The sequence below is a fragment of the Podarcis vaucheri genome (genome assembly GCF_965113315.1).
Source record: "Podarcis vaucheri genome assembly, chromosome: 17".
Lineage (NCBI taxonomy): Eukaryota > Metazoa > Chordata > Lepidosauria > Squamata > Lacertidae > Podarcis > Podarcis vaucheri.
Window position 1 is genome coordinate 5177022 of NC_138755.1, and position 20136 is coordinate 5197157.

The following is a 20136-nucleotide window of genomic DNA, read 5'->3' on the forward strand; positions in this document are numbered from 1 at the left end:
CAACTGGACCTAATGATCAGGAGTCCCTTTATCTTTACCTTTACTGTACTTTGTGTTCTGATGATACTGCAGCAGGCACCACCTCTTTTAAAATGGTATTTGCCATGTTTGTTTTTATAATTTGTGTTTGTTTTTTAAATTTACTTGTATTTAAACCATTTAAAATCCTGATTAATCAGTATGGCATTTTTAATTAACAAAAGTTTTAAAACTGATTGAAGCTCTAGAATAAATGTGGAAGTATGTGTGATCTTTTCAGTTTTGTTTCTGGTGTTGGAAGATGAGAGAGTATTTTCAATGAAGTATATGTTAGAAAGACAATGGTTGTGGAAATTGGTGTAATTTTCATGTTTTTATTTTTGCATTGAACTGTGAGTTTGGTAGTGTATGAGCATCAAATGTGATTTACTTCTGATTAAAATGTGCAAATTTGTGGTTGCTATGTATGTTATAGTTGCATTTGTAAATTTGTGGTTGCTGTTCTGTTCCTGCACAAGAGCTGCTGAGAAAGTGAGGCTGTCTGTGTGTGTGTGTGTGTGTGTGTGTGTGCGCGCACGCACGCACGTTTTGCTGAGCTTGGCATAGTCATGCTAGCACATCTTTAAACCGACTAAATTAAATGACATGTGTCTGCAGAAGTGAGCTAATACTATCACCATGTCTTATTTCTGCCTACTTAATGCTCTCACAGAGAGTGGAAATCTCCACTGCTGAAGATGGGAAAGAACATATTCGTTTGACATCCGGGTGTTCTGCCTTTATACACCATCCATCTCTGTGTATCTTTCTCCCCCTCTCTTTTATAGGGCAGATGGTTTACCCCATGTAGTTTGCTTCATTGAGACTTTGTTGGCATGTCAAGCTGTACGAGGGCTGCCTCTGCTTCCATCTCCTCCTCCTCCTCCTCCTGCTCTCTGTGTATATATGGAGGGGTTTCCTCCGAATAGTACAGCCCAGACAGAAGGTAGAAGGGAGAGGATTGCTCTTCACCTGCTTATCAGACGAGGTTCACCATTACCCGGAAGTTCTTCCTTGTAAGGAGGTGGGGGTCTTTTTCCCCCTTGATGCAGTAAGCATCCCCCACCTCCTTTTTACTGCTTCCATGGGGTTTGTTTGAGAGGAGTCCACAGAGATGGAGAGATGTCTCCCCGCGGGCGCTAGCCCAAACCTTACACATTTGGGTAAGAAGGGGGTGGTCTAGGGATGGTTTTTGTTCCCTAAAGGATGGGTGGGTAGGAAGAAGAGAGATCGCAAAAAGAGGAGGGGGTCTGGGCGGCTTTTGTGCATGTGACTACAGTATGTCTGGATGAATCGCCGTGCTGAGCACTGTTGGGAGTGTTGGTGGTCAGAGTAGAAAATGGATCCGGCCGGGGATTTATGTTATTATCTAAAGTACCAATACTTAGAAATTAAATTATTTGAAATCAACACGACTTAGTTCCTAGAAAATATGTGCAGCCTTGAGGTATCAATTAGTCGTCCCCCCCCCAGGCTGGGGGTGATTTAATCTGTGAGTGTTGTTTGGTGTTCAAAAGACAGGTGTGTGTGGGGTCACGATGGATGGAATTTCTTTGTTGGGTGAGTCATGTGCTCAAAAATGATGAGGCAGGGAGGAACGATAGAGCTGGAATTTTATACTGATATTTTATTTAGCATGTGGAGGAAAGAGGCAGAGTACGTGTGTATAGAATTCCAATGGACCAGATAAGGGAAGAGAAGAAAGCCTCTTCTTAAATTATTTGTGGCTTTTACTCTCATTGTTCCACAATGTCCTATTAACCACATGCCTAAAAAACCCCTCTATTTTCCCTTTTGTATGTGGTTTCTATTATTGTTTGTTTGCATCTACCCTCCTGTGTTGTGGTATCAACCTCATTCTGCGGGATTTTTTTAAAAAGACCTTTTGTGTGTGGCTGTGTAGTTCCTCCACCCCTAGGAATTTTGCAGACTGGATTCATCAGTGGGTTTTTTTCCTCATAGAGGGGAGAGTGTATACAGTATGTAGATTGTGTTTGTTTTAAAATAACTGTGGCTATGATACTAAACACACTTCCTGGGGGAATATCCTCCACGGGACATCCTGGGACTTTCTTCTGAGTAAACATGTATAGAATTGTGCTGTTTGAGTAATTTAGCTTTGTTGGTGAAATATTTCAATTGGGATGGGTGGGGGGCTTTGATCAGCACTTCCATCTGGGGCATCTCTCCTTGTCTGATCACCCAAGTTAAATATATAGTTCCTTTGCTTTCCTTAGATGGATTTTTATTAATTGTTCTTTAGAACCATTGCAGCTGTTTGTCTGTTTTGTACCTTATATCATTGTTATTTTTTGATACTTTAATATCCAGCTGCCTTTAGGTTGCATTTGAAATGAAAGTCATGTAATAGTAGGGACAAATAGGTTGGTGAGTGCTTTCTGCATACTTTTGTTGTGCATTAAAAAGTATAAATCAGACAAACCCAGGTTTCCTAGTTGTATTATGAAATTTTGCTCATGGTTTGAGACTGTAAAAAAAGGCATTTAAATATATCCTGCAGTTATCTAGGTTCCTGGTTTAGTTCCTGTTGTCGGCAGAAAGGTAAGAACTTGGGAGCTGAGCAGCAGATTTTATTATCTGGGTCATGAAAGTGGAAATAAAGTCCCCCGTGACTTGGAATTTTGGCTGCTAGATATCCATTTGTCTCAGAAAGGTGCAATGCATAGATCAAGATTCCATTAATCTCTTGTTGCTTTGGCAGTATGGAAGAATCTCTGGCCATAGGGTGGTGGTGGTGGGGTCCTTCAGAGGGTGTTGCTGTTGCAGAATTCTGTGATTTATTCACACCACTCATCAGAAGGAGCCCTCTGTCCCCTGTCCATGAGTTTATTGCTAGTGTCTGCAATTATGATAAAAAAGGCTCCTTAGAACAGAACCTGAAAGCAGAAACAATTCAGATTATTTTAAGTTACTGTTGAAATGTACATTTTAAATAAAAGTCATGTAGAGTTCCAACAGTTCTAAAAAAAAATTAGCCAGCTGTTATTTGTGTGCGTATCTTTCGGGAGCATAGCAGACAGTTTTGACTTGTAGCTGAACCCAAATACTGCTGTTGGTCAAAGACCAAGACTCCTTAAAAGAGGTTGGGTCCCTTACTGATTAGTTTAAGCATCAGAGACTATGCATTTCAGCACTAGCCTGGTAGCCATGGGCAACAAGGAATTCCATGTAGGTGAGTGAGATGGAGTGCTTTGTCCCTTTTCTGCAGCCAGCATAGAAACACAACAGACTGCAGAAGGGATCAAACTCATCATCACTCGTCAGCTAGCCCCAAGTAGGTTAGTATACATTTCTCTTTTTTTGCATTCTTATAGCTTTTGCGGACTTCTTTACAAGGTTGTATTATTTTGTAGAGTTAACAACAATTTTACCTAATTTAGTATCTTATCCATCTTTTTAATTTGTTTGTGGGTGACTTTTAAAAAGTGGCAGCAAATGACTCCTATTGAAACCTGAGGCAGTTAGAACAGGACCAGAAAGGGACCAGAGCTCCCTTTATCAACCCTATTAGGCTAGACAAGCTTGGATTTTGTGTAAAATTTAAGAGAACTGTTCTGTTTCTTGGACCTAGTAGTAAACCCTAACACTAGACTTTGTACCTCTCTCAAAATAAGGTGGGCATTCCTTCCCTCCATAGGCATGGTTAGTTCTGGACTTCTCCTTGAGTGTTGGGCAGGAGATTGCTTTGGGATCATTGTTTTAGTTTTGTATGCTGCCTTTTTGCTTCCTATAGTCACTTCTCAATATCCAACATGATATGGATTCTTCCCTTTTTTATATATATCTGCCTTCTGAGCCATAGTGGGTGATTCTAGCAGTTTTTATTTTGCCTAAAGTATGGAGGAGCATTGAGTAAAAGAGACAGTCAATGACTGAATTGGAAGTATAGGTAGTTCTGTGAACATTGTGATCAAATATGGAGGACCAAATCACACTTCTGATAGTACAGATAGAGAAAGCATTGCTTTTAAGTCAGGGTTCCTGGTTTGTCTTATGTTTCTTTTCTACTGGCTAGAATATGTAGATTTAGCATAGTTACAATGCTTGTTTACTTCTCATAATGAATATGGTACTGTACTGTCTGTTTAAACTCTCCTAAATGCCTCAAACAGCTTTTTCCTAATTTGCAGGTGAACTTTTCCCAGTCCTGAATATAGCTTGAGTATATGGCGCTTTGTCAAATGATCAGCTACAAAGTCACAGCTGTTCTCTATTCCAAGAGTAGCAGATCTTTTAACGTTAAATCATTTTTTCTGCATAGGTGAGGTTGAGACATTTCCTTGACATTTCTGAAGTCTATGTTATGTTCAAGAGTTGATATTCTGGCAGATGCTGCATTTGTAACACTTCTGGCTCTTCCCATGCCTTGTCCAGGGTTTTCAACGTAGTCTTTAAGAATGAACACATGGGAAGAGTAGCTTTTGCATATTGTGAAGAAAGCGTACTAGAGAAAATATTTTGGGTGAAATCCAGTTCAAGCGGAACAGCTTTCGATCCAGCTGAGGAGCCTGCTAACATCAGAGAAGGGAAGGTGATTTTTGCTGATTTTCTCCTTCCCACTGCAGCCTCCTGCAGCACCTTCCACACTATTCTGGAGGGTCACCCAACAGTTTGGAACAAATTTTCAACAGGCATGGTGGGAAGGGCAAATTGTCAAAAATCACCTCTCCTTGCCTAACGTTAGTAGACAGCTCAGGTGGGCCAAAAGCCATTCTGTGAGCAAAATGGCAACGTTTTATTTCACCCTTTGTTTTTAGAAATGTTAATGATGATGATGATGATGATGATAATGGAGTTTTTAAAGAACAAAATACACTGTGGTTTCATATTCTTCTTCTTCTTCCCATAAAATATTAATAGTCATTTAGATAGTGCTTTCTTAGTGTTGAGCCTCCTTTCTATATTTTATCAAAGTTATTCTAATAAATATGAGGGGCTGAAGTTGAGAGTGTCTTCTCAGCAGCCACCCAGTGAGTTCATGGCTAAGGTGAGCTCCTGGCTTGCATCTAAAACCCTTAGTTCCTATGCTGCTGCTGCTTTCATTCATGCTGGACAGCTTATTTAAAGTGGCTTAAGCTTCAATCACTTTTTGACTTAGCCAAAAACCAATCCTACATCTAATTTCTGGCTAACAGCTACTATACATCTATGTTCATAGCTTGTCTGATTGTGGAAGGTAGCCAAAACTTGTGAGCTGGCTCTTTTTAACTTTATAGATGTGCTGGTTTGTTAACCAGAATCTTTATTTTTCTCTGTCGGTAAAACTGTGACCTCTTCCATCTATGAATGCTGTTTTGAAACAAAGTTCAGCATCAACTATGACTGTTGTTTCCTCATCGGAGACTTACAAGTAGGAACCGAACCAATGTAGAAATCATTTTGACGCTAAGGCAATTTCAGTTACTGTTGTTGTTAGAGATTCGTTTCTGATGCTGAACGTGTTGATCATTTGTATTATAATTGTATGGCCAAGCCCACCCAACAAACTTCCTCAAAAGAAAATTTTCTGGACTGGCCTTTCTCGTCTGTCACAGAAGACTCTGAGATCTCAGATCTCTTTACTGCAACCCTTCCTTCACCCTGCAAAGCTTTATACCCAAGATAGCTAGAGACTCTGTTCCAAAATATTTATGTGCATTATTCAGATTACAGATATGATTAATCTTATATCTGAATCTGTTCTATTAGATGGCTAAGGTTTTGAAGAATCATGGATCAGGGAAGGAGAATCTGCTGTCTGGCCATTTGTTACCCTGCCCAGGTTTCTTTAATGTGAGTCAGAAGTTAATCCAGAAGCATTCAGTGCCAGAAGAGATATGATGGATTAGATAGTCATAGGTGGAAACAGCATTATTATTGTTTTTCTGTATAGAGTTGAATGGGACCTTGAGGATCATCCAGTTGAAGTCTCTGCAATTGTAGGTTTCCATTGTTGTACCATTTTTTTAAGGTTAAGGAAGATGATTGCATAACTTCTCTGGACGACTCATTCTAGTGCCCAACTATTTTTATAATATGGAAGAGTTTTCTGATATCCACCTTCAGCCTACTGCAACTCAAGCCTTGTCACTCCCTCTTCTCATTGGCAACCATATTTGAAATATATGTTTATTGGCATATTTTATAAAATATGGTTACCAATGCTAGATAGCATTACTTTAGCCCTGTTTAGGGAAGTTTTTAATGTTTGATGTTTTATTGTGTTTTTCATACTCTGTTGGGAGCCACCTTGAGTGGCTGAGGCAACCCAGTCAGATGGGCAGCATACAAATAATAAAATCACTATTATTATTATTAGCTGAGACCTAAGCAGTGCTAAGCAAGGTCAGTATTGCTGCTTCCTATGGCTTAAATATAGCATTATGTTAAAGGAGATGAACCCAAAATGCGTTTTTTGGCAATCCTGTCTACTGCTGACTTGCTTTCAGTTGTGGCCAATTATAACCTTGGCCATTCTCCACTGTATTCAAGTCTAGATAATTTCTTCAATTTTGTTTTAAGTATTTTCCTCCCAAGTTATAGCTGTTAAATTGCATTTTATTACTTTAAGACAAGACAGATAGCCAGTGCTTTCTCTCAGTATTTTTTTATCTGTTCTACTAGTTTTAGTCTGGCTAATTTGTGGGCTCAGTGCGCTGTAACCCAACCACAGTCTCCATGGTTGGGATGACTAAAAGGTAAAACAAAATTGAACCCTGAATAAGTAAAAACATTAAATTGCCCCCAACATTTCCGTGATCACATAGTCTCTGTTTTCTAAAATGACGTTGTGAGCAAATGAAGTAGTTGATTTAAAAAAGAACAAAAACAATGAACCTTTTTAAAACTAGCATTTGTGTATACAAGCTGGGGCTTCTCTGCAGTTAAGAGTCACCATGGGAATGTCACTGGCTCAGCTGGCTTTTGGCCTCAAGGGTGAACTGTTGATCATATGTCATATGTCTGCACCTGTTAGCATATACGCTTAGTACCATTTTTGCTAATGACCTTGGCAGCAAAGTTGCACCTGTGAATTCATTCACATTTTGCCCCATCTTGTCTTTTTGGTGGTGCTGGGGTAGCTATTAATAACATTTATTGTTACAGAGTGGGCAGGTTGTTATGATTAATTTTCATAGCATATTTGAATTTAGAATTTCTTTTAGCCTTTTGATTGCATAAAGAGAGCAGAGCTACATAAATGAGATATTGATAGAATTTCACTGGCTTCTTTGGTATAATGTATCCGCTGTGTTGAGCTGAGTATCAGTAATCATTTCCTAGCCATAACATGGTGGTGGCGGACCTGCTGGCAAAGGTTGCCACAAATCCTAGTTATTTTGAGATATTTTGTCAGATGATTTTTGAAAATCCAATTTAATAATGGCTTGATTATAGTTCTAGCTACATGTTTAGCAACAAGCTGAAAGACTTCTCAATATCTGGTGAAGCAAATACTTCTTTTTACAAACATTTCTTTTTGTATTATATATTCTGCTATAGCTTAATAATACTGTCTTTAATAATGCTGTTTATCAGCCACCTAAGACAGAAGGCTTGCCGATCAGAAGGTCGGTGGTTCGAATCCCCACGACGGGGTGTGCTCCCATTGTTCAGTCCCGGCTCCTGCCCACCTTGCAGTTCAAAAGCACGTCAAATTGCAAGTAGGTACTGCTCCGGTGGGAAGGTAAACGGTGTTTCCGTGCGCTGCTCCGGTTCGCCAGAAGCAGCTTAGTCATGTTGGCCACATAACCCGGAAGCTGTACGCTGGCTCCCTCGGCCAGTAAAGCGAGATGAACGCTGCAACCTCAGAGTTGTCCGCGACTGGACCTAATGGTCAGGGGTCCCTTTACCTTTAAGACAGAAGTAGACTGACAAGTCTGTAATATCCTTGGTCTACCTTTAAAAAAACTGGCATTGCTTTGACTACTTTCCAGTTCAAATATATAACTTAGTGATAAGTCACATGCTTTTTGTAAAAGATCAGCAGTTTCATACCTGAGTTCCTTTTAACTCTGGGTGAATGCCATCCAGCTTCAATAAGTTGCCAGTTTTGAACTTGACAATCAGTACTAAAGCCACATCTAAAAATATTTGACATAGTTATTCTGATGCAATCCGCCAACACAGTTGTTCAGGTACAGGTAGCTCTCCAAAAGTTTCTTCAGTAAAGACAGAATTCATTTAGACTCCAGTACAATTTTCTTATCCATCTTCAGCACACATATTTATTTATTTATTACATTTATATCTCATTATTCTCAGAGGAGCTCAAGGAGGCATACATAGTTCCCTCCTCCCCATTTTATACTCACAGCAATCCTGTGAGATAGATTAGGCTGAGAGATGGTGGCAAACTCCAGGTCACCCAGTAAACTTTCTGGTCGAGTGGGAATTTGAACCCTGGTCCCCCAGTCCTAGTCCACCACTGTTAATCAGCACACCACTGGCTCCTTTTAATGGCTTGTCATTTGGTGATTCTGCTGTCCCCAGTTTCCTGCTTGGGATAAACCAGACTTCCCCAGCCTGGTGTCCTCTAGGACTATTTATGAGATTACTAAAAAGGAAGGTTGCTTTTTATTTCTGAGTCTTTGAAATATACTTCAACAGAATATTTTTACCTGGTCTGTAATTATGAAATGTTGCTCAAAAGTGAACTGAGATTGTTGACAGAAAAGAATGCTTTAACCCACAGTTGCTTTGTGAGATAGTTCAAATATTTGTTTTCTCCCCCCCCCCCTTGTGTTATATTTCTTCCCATATTGAAAGCTCACATTCAAAATATGCTTTCTCAAAGGAATATTTATCTAGCAGGGACCAGATACTTTTTGTCTTTAAAAGATGCTCAGGAGAACTGCAGAATAGTTTCCCGTGGACATGCTGTGATAATAGCTTCATAGGAGCCTTCTGTCAGGTACATTCTACTTAGCTGCTGAATGAACCACGAGGTTTCAGCCAGCTCTGTTTAAAATGAATACATTGTCTTCCCTACTTCCCCAAGATTAAACTTTGATAAAACAGCATGGTTGGACCGAATTATTTCAGAAACAAATTATATATTTAAAAGCCTTTGATGAGCTGGTTACAAAGTAAGGTGAAGGGAAGCCAAGTAGATGTGCCTTTGTTGCAGTACAGTACATATTTGTAAATAAACTTGGCATATGACTGCAAGTATCTAGAGGGTTTTAAAGGGAGTCCATTAACTCATCCATTTGCTTGAAGCTTTGTTGTTGTTGTATGCTAGCTGATTAAATGCATTTCCATTGAACAATTGATTTTTTTTTCTTTTTTACATTTGAAAGCTGTTAAAAAAAGCCTCAAAACCGCATTCAAAATCCCAAGCACTGTGGCCACAGTGCTACCTTCATAATACAACATGCTAGCAGGAAATACCAGTTTATCCGGACTTAATTATTAAGCATCCACAATGCACATTCATAACATGAGAATAGAAGTACTTCTTTCAGTTAATTTATAAGGAGCAATTGTGGTAAGGGCAGGACATAAGGGGAGTGGTGTCTAAGAAAAGCTGTTAGCTGGTTTCTGTTGTTCTGAGGCAGCAAATGTCAATTTAGATACATACACTGCCTCAGATAAATGGCAGTACAGTATTAGGATTTTTGATCAACAGACTGGGGGTTCTGTTCCTTGCTCCCTTGTATGACCCAGTGGAAGCAATATGATTCCTGTGTGTGTATGTACATACTTCCTAATTTCTTTCTGTTTGAAAGTTTTTTGCATGGAGGTAGACTTGAAAAAATGTTTTTATATAGTCCCCGGTGTGAGGCCACAATATTCACTGGCCTTTCTAAGCATCCAACAAGAATTGGAATTTTGATATTTGTTTAGGTGAATGCAGTACTTTGTAATACAAATAATAAAGTGAGAGATGACCAACAGGAAAGGTGTATTTGAGAATGTTAGCATTAGTTCGGCTCTGGCAACTGGGTGAACTAATTTACAATAATTGAGTAGGAGGGGAGGAGAGATACCTAGGTCAGCAAGTTCTTTTTGTACGTCAAACAATCAGTGCTTTTGTATACAGTATACTTGATGTAACAGAATATATTGAAGCCATTATTGTGTATGATTTGATCTATATTGCATGTAACTCTCATTGAGTTTAAAGCAATAATAAAGTTTCAGCAAAAAAAGAGGAAGAGCAAACAGGTTTGTGTTGTTGGGATTAAGGAAGACCAGATTAATTAAGTGAAAACTGCATTCTTGGTGGCTGGCTGCTTCGTATTTCACTTTCTAAAATGATCCTGTTTTCCCTCCCCTCCTTCTTGTTACAGGTTGCCATGGGAATCTTATGATAATCTGAGAGGAAATAAGTCCTGGTAACATTGCCGTTACTCATGATGTGCCTGAAGTGAAGAGGAAGGGAAACACTTAACATATCGAAGTGCCAAGGCTCTGCTGTGTCATGGCTACGGACTCTGGTGAATCAGCCAGCACAGAGGAATCAGAGAAACCTGATGGAGTCTCTTTGGAAGGTAGGGACTCCTCTGCTGTTGCCCCTTTGACCATGGAGACCAGGACCAAGGAGGATGTCAACACACCTGCCTCTGGGGCAACTACAGAGAGGAAAAGGTTTTTCCGAAAGAGTGTGGAGATAATGGAGGATGAAAAGGCCTTGGAACCCACTCCAAAGGATGAACAGGAGCAGTTTGTGGTGGGTGACCAGAGGGTGGCTCATCTTTCTTCCAGCGGTCTGGTGGCAGGCCAGGAGGCCAGATATGAGCATGGCTCGAAGGTGAATTTGGAAGCTTCTAAGGAAAGAACCAAGAAAGAAATAGAAGAGGAGGCCGAGATGAAGGCTGTGGCTACATCGCCTGGAGGAAGGTTTCTGAAATTCGACATTGAGCTGGGGAGAGGGGCCTTCAAAACAGTGTTCAAGGGCCTGGACACAGAAACCTGGGTAGAAGTTGCTTGGTGTGAATTGCAGGTTAGTGTAGATGAGTTCCATCGGTCATTCATGTGTCTGTCTGGTGTTCAGAAGGGCTAACTTTGTCCAGCTTTTGAGAGGTACATTTTGGGATATCCAGAAACCTACATGACTAGAGTGGTCATACTGCAGAGGCTTCTAATGCAGGAACTAGCAACTTGTATGGCATCTTGAGAAAGCTGGCTTGCATTTTTTAAAAGAACAAGTTACTAGTCTTCATTGTTACAGATAAAAATATACAGTGGTACCTCGGGTTACATATTCTTCAGGTTACAGACGTTTCAGGTTACAGACTCTGCTAACCCAGAAATAGTACCTCGGGTTAAGAACTTTGCTTCAGGATGAGAACAGAAATCGTGCTCTGGCGGCACAGCAGCAGCGTGAGGCCCCATTAGCTAAAGTGGTACCTCAGGTTAAGAACAGTTTCAGATTAAGAACGGACCTCCGGAACAAATTAAGTACTTAACCCGAGGTACCACTGTATTGCTATTTCTGCTAAATTCTTAGAAGCCAGATAATCTGCAATTGTTGGGCCACAGGTCTTTCCACTACTACTTCCTCCTGCACTTCATTGCCACTTCTGAAGTATTAACAATTTTGACACCTTTTACTCAGTTCATGTCATAAACTGGGAAAACATCCAATCATGCAGTGCTTGCCCCCCCCAATAAATAAACTGCACCAAATAAAGTACACATGTTAAGTAAATTTATGCAAATTATCAACAGAACTGTGTTTTGTTGTGGCTTCAGTACATTTTTTAAAGCACTGAATTTCAGCACCCCTTGGCTACATTCCTTGCCTATGATAGGATCTCACCTGAGTTGGTATTACTTCATACAGACTTTTATAATGTATAATATTGAGAGTATCTAAAATAGCAAGGAATTTCTTTTTTCACCAGTTCACAAACCAACTGACTAATCAATATTTATTTATAAGTAAGCACGAGAAATAATTGCTTATAAATACATGGTTTACATACGGTTTCTGAGTGGTTTCCTAAGCAGACACTATTAATGGGTGGTTTCCTCTAATTTAGGAGTTGAAGTATCATGTACCTTCAGACTATTATCTTAGTGGGATGTTCTCCCAGTGATGGAAGTGTATGTCGAAATGTGGCCATAAAGTTGGAGTATACACTAATTGCTCAGGAAAGTGCTTGCCTCAATTGCCATTCTCAACTAGACATTGCCTGCTGTAATGGTTCTGGGGGTCGCTCGTCCGTAAGTTGCCGCCACTCCTGGCTAGGTTACCTGGTTGAACCCTTTCTGTCTGGACAGCCTCTAGCTACGTGGCTGTCTCAGTCGCTGGCAGAATCCGTCAGTGGGCGTTTCTTGAACTTCTTCCAGCAATGAAGTTCTTTGACGCCAAGTCTCCTCCTACTCTCCCTGCGCGGAAGTCTTCTGCGCAGGGAGGGTGTGGGCAGCGGAGTACCTGTACTCTCTCCGCTGGTCTCCAGCGAGGAGTCTTGGAGCCTCCTCTCCGATTCCCCCATCTGCCCCCCTTCTCCACTGGTGTTAGGCTGATTTCCTTCCCCAGCAGATGGGCTGCCTCTCTCCCTACTGGGACCCTCTCCGGCATCCCTCTGGAGCCTTCCCTCCGCCTCTAGCTCCGATGGCAGTTCCCTGACACCTACATTTCTTTCCCTTGCCCTCTTTGCTTTTGCCCTCTATCCACCTCTTGGTTCCATAGCTTCTGTCCTTTGCTATATCTTGACCCTTACTTTAGGCTCCTGCCTCCTCCTCCACTTCTGTTCTGTCCTATTCAGATAGAACTTGTCCCTAGGATTATTTTAGGAAAAGGCCTCATCAAATGTTGGCATCATGTGTATGGAAACATTGCTGAGGGATGGATGAATAATGATGCAGAAGTAGCCAAATTGGTGTGTTCTAGATGTTGTTGGACTACAACTCCTATCATTCCCAACCATTAGCTGTGCTGCCTGAGGCAGATGGGAGCTGAAGTCCATTAACATAAGGGGAGCACTCTTAGCTACGTCTGGGTTCTTTAAAAATTTGCTGCTTCTTCTCCAGGTCTAGTATTGTCACTCACTTCTCTTTACAGCCAGTAGTTCTGCTGATGTTGCTCATGCCTATGTGTCCACATTCATTCTTAAGTCTTTGCTTCCTTCCAGCTCTGTTAAACACCACCACTTTTGCCCCTTGGTTGCTATGCTTGCCAACAGGATAGAGCTGCAAGTGGGCCGTGGTGTTATGGCTGGTGTGAATGTCACAAGATGCTTTTTTCCAAATGCAGGTGAAACCTTTTGTGTGCAGTTCATTTGTAGTGCTCTTTACCAAGTTTCAGACAATATTCCTGCCACAGGATGACCAGTTTTTTAAAAAGGGAATGGTTCCTGTAACTATGGGCGTAGCCAGGATTTATTGGGGGGGGGCAGGACACCCATCTGCCATCATCCTCTGTCTGGCTCTGTCTAGCAGATTCAGAATGAAATGTCTCAACAACAGTTCTTTAAAATTACTTTAAATTACATCCCCCCTCTGACCGTAACAACAACAAATGTAAGCTATGAACTCTGCACCAATCTGAATTCTGAACTTGAATAAACTAAACTATATCATTGACAAAGCCTGAGGGCTTTCTGTGGTATAAATAGCCTGTGAGAAACTTCCACTTGTTTCTACACAGGCCCTGCAGGTGCTTGCTTTCAGGAGAAAATGCTGGAAACTATGAGAAGCTTCCAGAACCAAACTACCTGTGATGTGACTGGTCAGTTGGCAGAAGCCACGCCTATCACTCAGTTGGATTGCCAGTTGCGTCGCTAGAAAGCGCCACAACATACATAATCCAAATGACCACCCCAAGAATTTCAATTTCAAATATCCCGATTATTTCTACATTTACAAAAGTATTTTTATTTATTCACTTGATGGGGGGGGGGCAGCCTGTAACTTTAATAGTTGTGTGTAAAAGGTGGCATTTTGGAAGGAGCAGGGATGACCAAAAACTCAAAACAATGAAAGATGCAGAAATTCTATTCTTTACATCTTGCCATTTTACTCACTTATGCCAGCAAAGCATTCTGGAGGTGGCAGCAAACAAGACACACAAATAGACTTTGGGGTGAGGATATTAAAAAGGGACTGGACAAATTCCTGGTGAATGGGCCTATCAGAGGCTATTAGCCATTATAGCTTAAAGGAACTTCCAGGTTCAAAAACCTGTTGCTGAAGGAAAGTGGGAGAGCTGTTGCCTGCTAGCAAATTTCTTGGAAACAGATACTTGGCTACTCTGGGAAACAGGCTGCTTGACTAGGTGGGCCCTGATCCAGCAGGACTCTTACAACGTTTGGCATCTCTGTTGTCAAAGGTAGTTTATTTACTTGTTCTGTAATAATAAACTGGATGTGGGGTTGGACCAGATGAAGAAGAGTTTGTTTGGATTTGATATCCCGCCTTTCACTCCCCTTCAGGAGTCTCAAAGCGGCTAACATTCTCCTTTCCCTTCCTCCCCCACAACAAACACTCTGTGAGGTGAGTGGGGCTGAGAGACTTCAAAGAAGTGTGAGTAACCCAAGGTCACCCAGCAGCTGCATGTGGAGGAGCGGAGACTCGAACCCAGTTCCCCAGATTACGTGACTACCGCTCTTAACCACTACACCACACTGGCTCTCATGAACCTCGGGGGTCCCTTCCAACTTTCCAACTCTCTGATTCTATTGTGCCCCCATAGTTGTCCTGCTTTGGAACAGATAGACTGTAATAGAGGACTAAGCATATTATGTGAGTAGCAGGCGAATGCATTAGAAAGACCATTCAGAGGGAAAGCACCATTTTAAAGCAAGCCAGGTCGTTGCTTGCATTTTCTTTGTAATGGAAAATTGATTTGAGTAGCTATGATTCAAAAAACAGTGTGTGGTTGTTCCCTCACCCGCCCCCATATACCCATCAGTGGGTGGTGGAATAACTACTGAATGCCTAATAATTGGTTTAATCTCCTCCACAGCTAGTTTAGCCTAAGCTCATCAGAATTTTCCATGCCATGCATCTAAACAGCTCCTCTGCAGTGCTGGCTGAGTTTAAAGCAAAGCTTATGCTGTGCCATATTTGTAGCCTTATCAGTTACAACACTCATTGATCCAGCACCACAATCTATATTCTTTCCTCCAGCATTGTCCTGAGCACATCAAAAGAGTAATTTAGCAGGGCTGTTTGTTTGGATACAGTATCAAAACAATAAATACAATATGTGAGAATTTCAGTTGGTATGTTTGTTACTTAGACCTACTTTTAAATATATTTATTTCAAAGTAAGCCCTATTGGAAGCATCAGAATTATTGTGTTTATGAAAAATGTTACTAGCTATATTTTTAACTCATTAATTACTGAATGAAAGTAATTTCTAGTCCTCAAGCTTAAGGAACGTGTTTGACCCCAGATCTTGGTTGTGAATCAACTCCAAGTATTGTTGGTCTACAAAGTTTATATAGGCTCTTTTCTTAAAATATAGATGAAGGCATTTTAGCTCTGAACTCTTGCTGTGGTAGCAGATTCCATAGCTGGCCACCTCTCTGTGAAGAATGCTTTTGCTATCCCTGCCCAAATTGTTTGAGGGTAGAACATTGTCAGGAGACCTGGGTTTTATTCTTGGACTTGCTATTACTTTGCTGTGTGACTGGAATGTATCCTTTTTCTGTGCCCCATCAATAAAAAGTGGATGACATATTTGCAAGAAGATGTAAGGCTTCTTGAAAATTGCAGTATGAGAAGTGCTGCATAACCTTTAAGTCAAATCTTTTGGTACTTGTGATCATTCTGGGGCTTAGAGATGATTAATGCTAGACTGCATCTGCTCAGCTTTTGCTGGGGTTGCTTTAACTTTATCAGCCGTAATAACTCATTGCCCACTTTACAGTCAGAATCTATTTTAAATCCATTTCAAAGTTTGCCCCAGAAACTTTCCATGCTAATTCCTCTTTCCTTGTGTGCATTGCAGGTAAGGAAGTAATTAAGTCAAATATACATCCCAGCACTGACAAGATTAAAAGATGTTTTATACATGAATGTCAGACCTAGATCACTTCCAGATAGCCTGTTTATTGAGCATTTGTCCTGATTTGTTTGCACATTTTCGGGGGGAGGTAAGATGAGATGGGCTGTTTATTGAGCATTCGTTTTGAATGATTGATTTGAATAGAGGTTATATGACATTGCATCAAATGATTGCTGTCCCACACTTTTCAATGCGTTTTCCCCTCACTTTTTTTTAGCTGCATTGTATTTTTATATTTTATTAACAGGTAGAGTTGGTTTTTATTGGAAATAATAAACTGCTCTGTGGAGGAAGTTCCTCAATAAGCAGGATATATTAAAATAAGGTTTTTTTTAAACTCTTCCTGCCCTTTATGATCCCAAGGACAGGTCACCATAGCAACTGTTATTTTTCATGTTCCAAAGATGCACATAACCACAGTCACTTAGAGACAACTGTGATTGAGTGGAACTTAATTTTCTGAAATATATAAATAACTTCCTGATCACTGAGTGAGTTTGTTGAGGCTGATAGGAGCTGGATGGGAGTTGGGAGTTCAACAATATCTGGAGGATCATTTAACTTACTGTATTTTTCGCCCTATAGGACGCACTTTTCCCCCTCCAAAAATGAAGGGGAAATGTGTGTGTGTCCTATGGGGTGAATGCAGGCTTTCGCTGAAGCCTGGAGTGCGCACCGACCCCTCTCGCTCTCCAGGCTTCAGGAAGCTATCCCCAAGCCTTGGGAGCCCGGCGGGAGTTTCCGCCGGGCTCCCAAGGCTTGCGGACAGCAGCCTGCAGCCCGAAACCCGGGGAGCGCAGCGGGGCACACCCCGGGCTTTGGGCAGCTCTCCGCAAGCCTTGGGAGCCCGGCGCGACTTCCTGCCGGGCTCCCAAGGCTTGCGGACAGCAAGCTCCAGGAGCGATGGCGAGGTTGAACGCAACCTCGCCGTTGCTCCCGGACCCGTTCTGGGGGCTGGGGGAAGCTCGGGCTTCCCCAGCCCCTCAAGCTCCGGGAGTGATGGCGAGGTTGCGCAACCTCGCCTTCGCTCCCCGACCCCCAGCCCCGAGGCTAAAAACAAAGCCAGGACAGCTAGCGGGATCCATCCCGCTCACTGTCATGGCTTCTTTGCTCTTTGGGGCTCGGGGGGAAAAATAATTTCCCCCCCTTTATTCCCCCCCCAAAAAAGTGCGCCCTATAGGGCGAAAAATACGGGACTTGGACCCTGAGATCATACTCTGAGATCCTTCTTAGTGTGCCTTCTCCAGGAGAGGTCCGGAGGGTGGTAACATGAGAATGGACCTTTTCTGCAGTGGCTCCCCATTTGTGGAATGCTCTCCTCAGGAAGGTTCAGCTGGTGCCTTATTTATTATTATTATTATTATTATTATTATTATTATTATTATATTTATAATCCGCCCATCCAGCAAAATATACAAAACTTAATAAACCGTCAAAAGCCAATTTGGCTTAAAGATGTTTGTTCTCATGAATTTATTCATTTATAACATTTCATACCTGCGTTTCAATGATTGGCTTACTTTTTAAGCCATTATACACCTTTAAGCGCCAGGTGAAAATGTTCCTCTTCAACCAGACCTTTGGCTGATTGAGATCCAATGCTCTTTTAAATGTGTTGTGGGAGGAGGGATTATTGGTTTGTTTTTGTTCTTTTTTATTATGTATTTTGCAATATACAAATTTAATAAATAATAATAATAAATAATAATAGGCTCCCCACTCCCATTCTATGCTTCCATACTTTCTAGTAGTGACCCTTTATAAAGGTAGCCCTGCATCATTCTAAATCTAAATACATTACTTGTGATTGCATGTCAAATAGCCATCACTAGTGCTATTTTTCTACAGAAAGAGGTGCTGGAACTCCCTTGTTCTCTTACAATGCAATGGCACCCACCTGAGAGGTGCTGAAGCTGAGTTCCGTTGAGTTCCATCTCAACCCCCCCCCCCAGCTATCACTGTAGCAACATGATCAGGACCTGGGACCACAGCACATGGGAGGGAGGGAGAATGAATTGTGTGTTCCATCCATCCTTACTTCACACTCCAATTAATTCATTACTTCCTGATTAATTATGTCTACCTGAAAAAGTTCAGAAGGTGGTGGTGCATAGGTGGGACTTCTCTGTGGTGGCTCCACGTAATGTCTACCTCCCTACCTTCTGCCCTATCAGTCTCAGTGAGCACTAACCTCTACTGGTTTATTTATATATGTATTTATAAATAAAAGAGTAAACACACACACACACCTTTCAACAAGACGCTCAAGGCGGCTTGGTTCATGGCATTCCACAGATTTCCATCTTGCTGTATAGCATCTACGTAACTGGAAGGGATTGTCTGGAGAGTTGGGGGCGTGGAGTCATCAGTAAGATAAATGTCCTTTTCTATCAAGGAGAGCATGTTGAGCTGGTGTGTAGGATCAAACATCAGTTAACAAATTGGGATTTAATCCTCTTCTGGGTGGTAGCTGACTAAGTGAGATTTAATCCAGACAAGATTGAGGTGTTTTTGGTTGATTGGACTAGTAATCCTGGGATAGTGATGCAGCTTGTTGGGGATGGGATTAGACTCACAATGGAAAATCAGGTCCACAGCCTGGGAATGCTCCTGGACCTGGCTTTGATCTGGATGGTCAGGTGCAGAGTTTGCCCAGTTTAAGCTGATATGCCAATGGTGCCTCTTTTGTGGGAGGGAAACTTGGGGCTGTATTCATCTAACTTTTATATGAAGTAGGTGCAAGAAATTAATGGACCTAAGTTAGTCATGGTGGATCTACTCTGAATGAAAATTTGTTGATCTTTTTTTGGGTGTGATCTTTTTTTTAAAGATATTTATTGAAAGTTTTTAAAATATAGCAAAAAATGAAAAATAAACATACAAAATAAAAAACAATTAAAAACACACATTGATTTTCAATAACATAACTTCCATACACTTATTTCCTCAGACCTCCTCACACCTCCCCTCCCTGTATTCCAATTCAGTTTGCTAGTTCAGCAAATCCTTACCATTAAACTTTTACCCATTTGTGAATCTTTTTTTCATGTCTCCTAAAGAGCTGGAAACCACTTAGTTTCTATCCAACATCCTTCTAACATTCATTAATTTTACAATATTTCTTTAAATAGTCTTTAAATTTCTTCCAGTCTTCTTTCACCGACTCTTCTCCTTGGTCTTGGATTCTGCCAGTCATTTCAGCCAATTCCATGTAGTCGATCACCTTCATCTGCCATTCTTCCATAGTGGGTAGATCTTGTGTCTTCCAATACTTAGCGATGAGTATTCTTGCTGCTGTAGTAGCATACATAAAGAAAGTTCTGTCCCTCTTTGGCACCAATTGGCCAACAATGCCCAGGAGAAAGGCCTCTGGTTTCTTCAGGAAGGTATACTTAAATACCTTTTTCAGTTCATTATATATCATTTCCCAGAAAGCCTTAATCTTTGGGCATGTCCACCAAAGGTGAAAGAATGTACCTTCAATTTCTTTACATTTCCAACATTTATTATCGGGCAAATGATAGATTTTTGCAAGCTTGACTGGGGTCATGTACCACCTGTATACCATTTTCATAATATTCTCTCTTAGGGCATTACATGCCATAAACTTCATACCTGTGGTCCATAACTGTTCCCAGTCAGCAAACATAATATTATGTCTAACATCCTGTGCCCATTTAATCATGACAGATTTCACCGTTTCATCCTGAGTATTCCATTTCAACAGCAAGTTATACATTCTTGACAAGTTCTTAGTTTTAGGTTCTAACAGTTCTGTTTCTAATTTTGACTTTTCCACCTGGAAGCCAATTTTCTTATCTAAGTTATATGTCTCCATTATCTGATAATAATGAAGCCAATCTCTCACTTTGTTTTTTAATTTTTCAAAACTCTGCAATTTCAGTTTGTCTCCTTCTTGTTCCAAAATTTCACAGTATGTCGGCCATTTGGCCTCCATATTGAGCCTTTTCAAAGCTTTTGTTTCCATTGGTGACAACCACCTTGGGGTTTTATTTTCCAACAAGTCTTTGTATCTTATCCAGACATTAAACAACACTTTCCTGACAATATGATTCTTAAATGCTTTATGTGCTTTGACCTTATCATACCATAAATATGCATGCCATCCAAATACATTATTAAAACCTTCTAA

At 41.0% G+C, this 20136-nt stretch overlaps 1 protein-coding gene and 1 long non-coding RNA gene across 38 annotated transcripts in view; one reads left to right on the forward strand and one right to left on the reverse strand.

Moving 5' to 3' along the window:
* LOC309522339 overlaps positions 1-20136 on the reverse strand; it is a 232792-nt gene that overhangs the window by 92101 nt on the left and 120555 nt on the right. The gene's annotated exons all lie outside the window — the stretch shown is intronic.
* WNK3 (WNK lysine deficient protein kinase 3) overlaps positions 1-20136 on the forward strand; it is a 96393-nt gene that overhangs the window by 2675 nt on the left and 73582 nt on the right. For 30 of the 34 annotated variants that reach the window (XM_082205337.1, XM_082205349.1, XM_082205345.1 and 27 more), the window contains exons 1-2: positions 973-1181; positions 10314-10966. In XM_082205337.1, coding sequence (XP_082061463.1) covers positions 10445-10966 — 522 coding nt within the window. In that variant the 5' untranslated portion in view covers positions 973-1181; positions 10314-10444. Of the gene's footprint in view, positions 1-972; positions 1182-1353; positions 1466-3247; positions 3318-10313; positions 10967-20136 lie in introns of those variants that run through there. The other 4 variants (XM_082205366.1, XM_082205348.1, XM_082205359.1 and 1 more) reach the window with 3 other exon arrangements.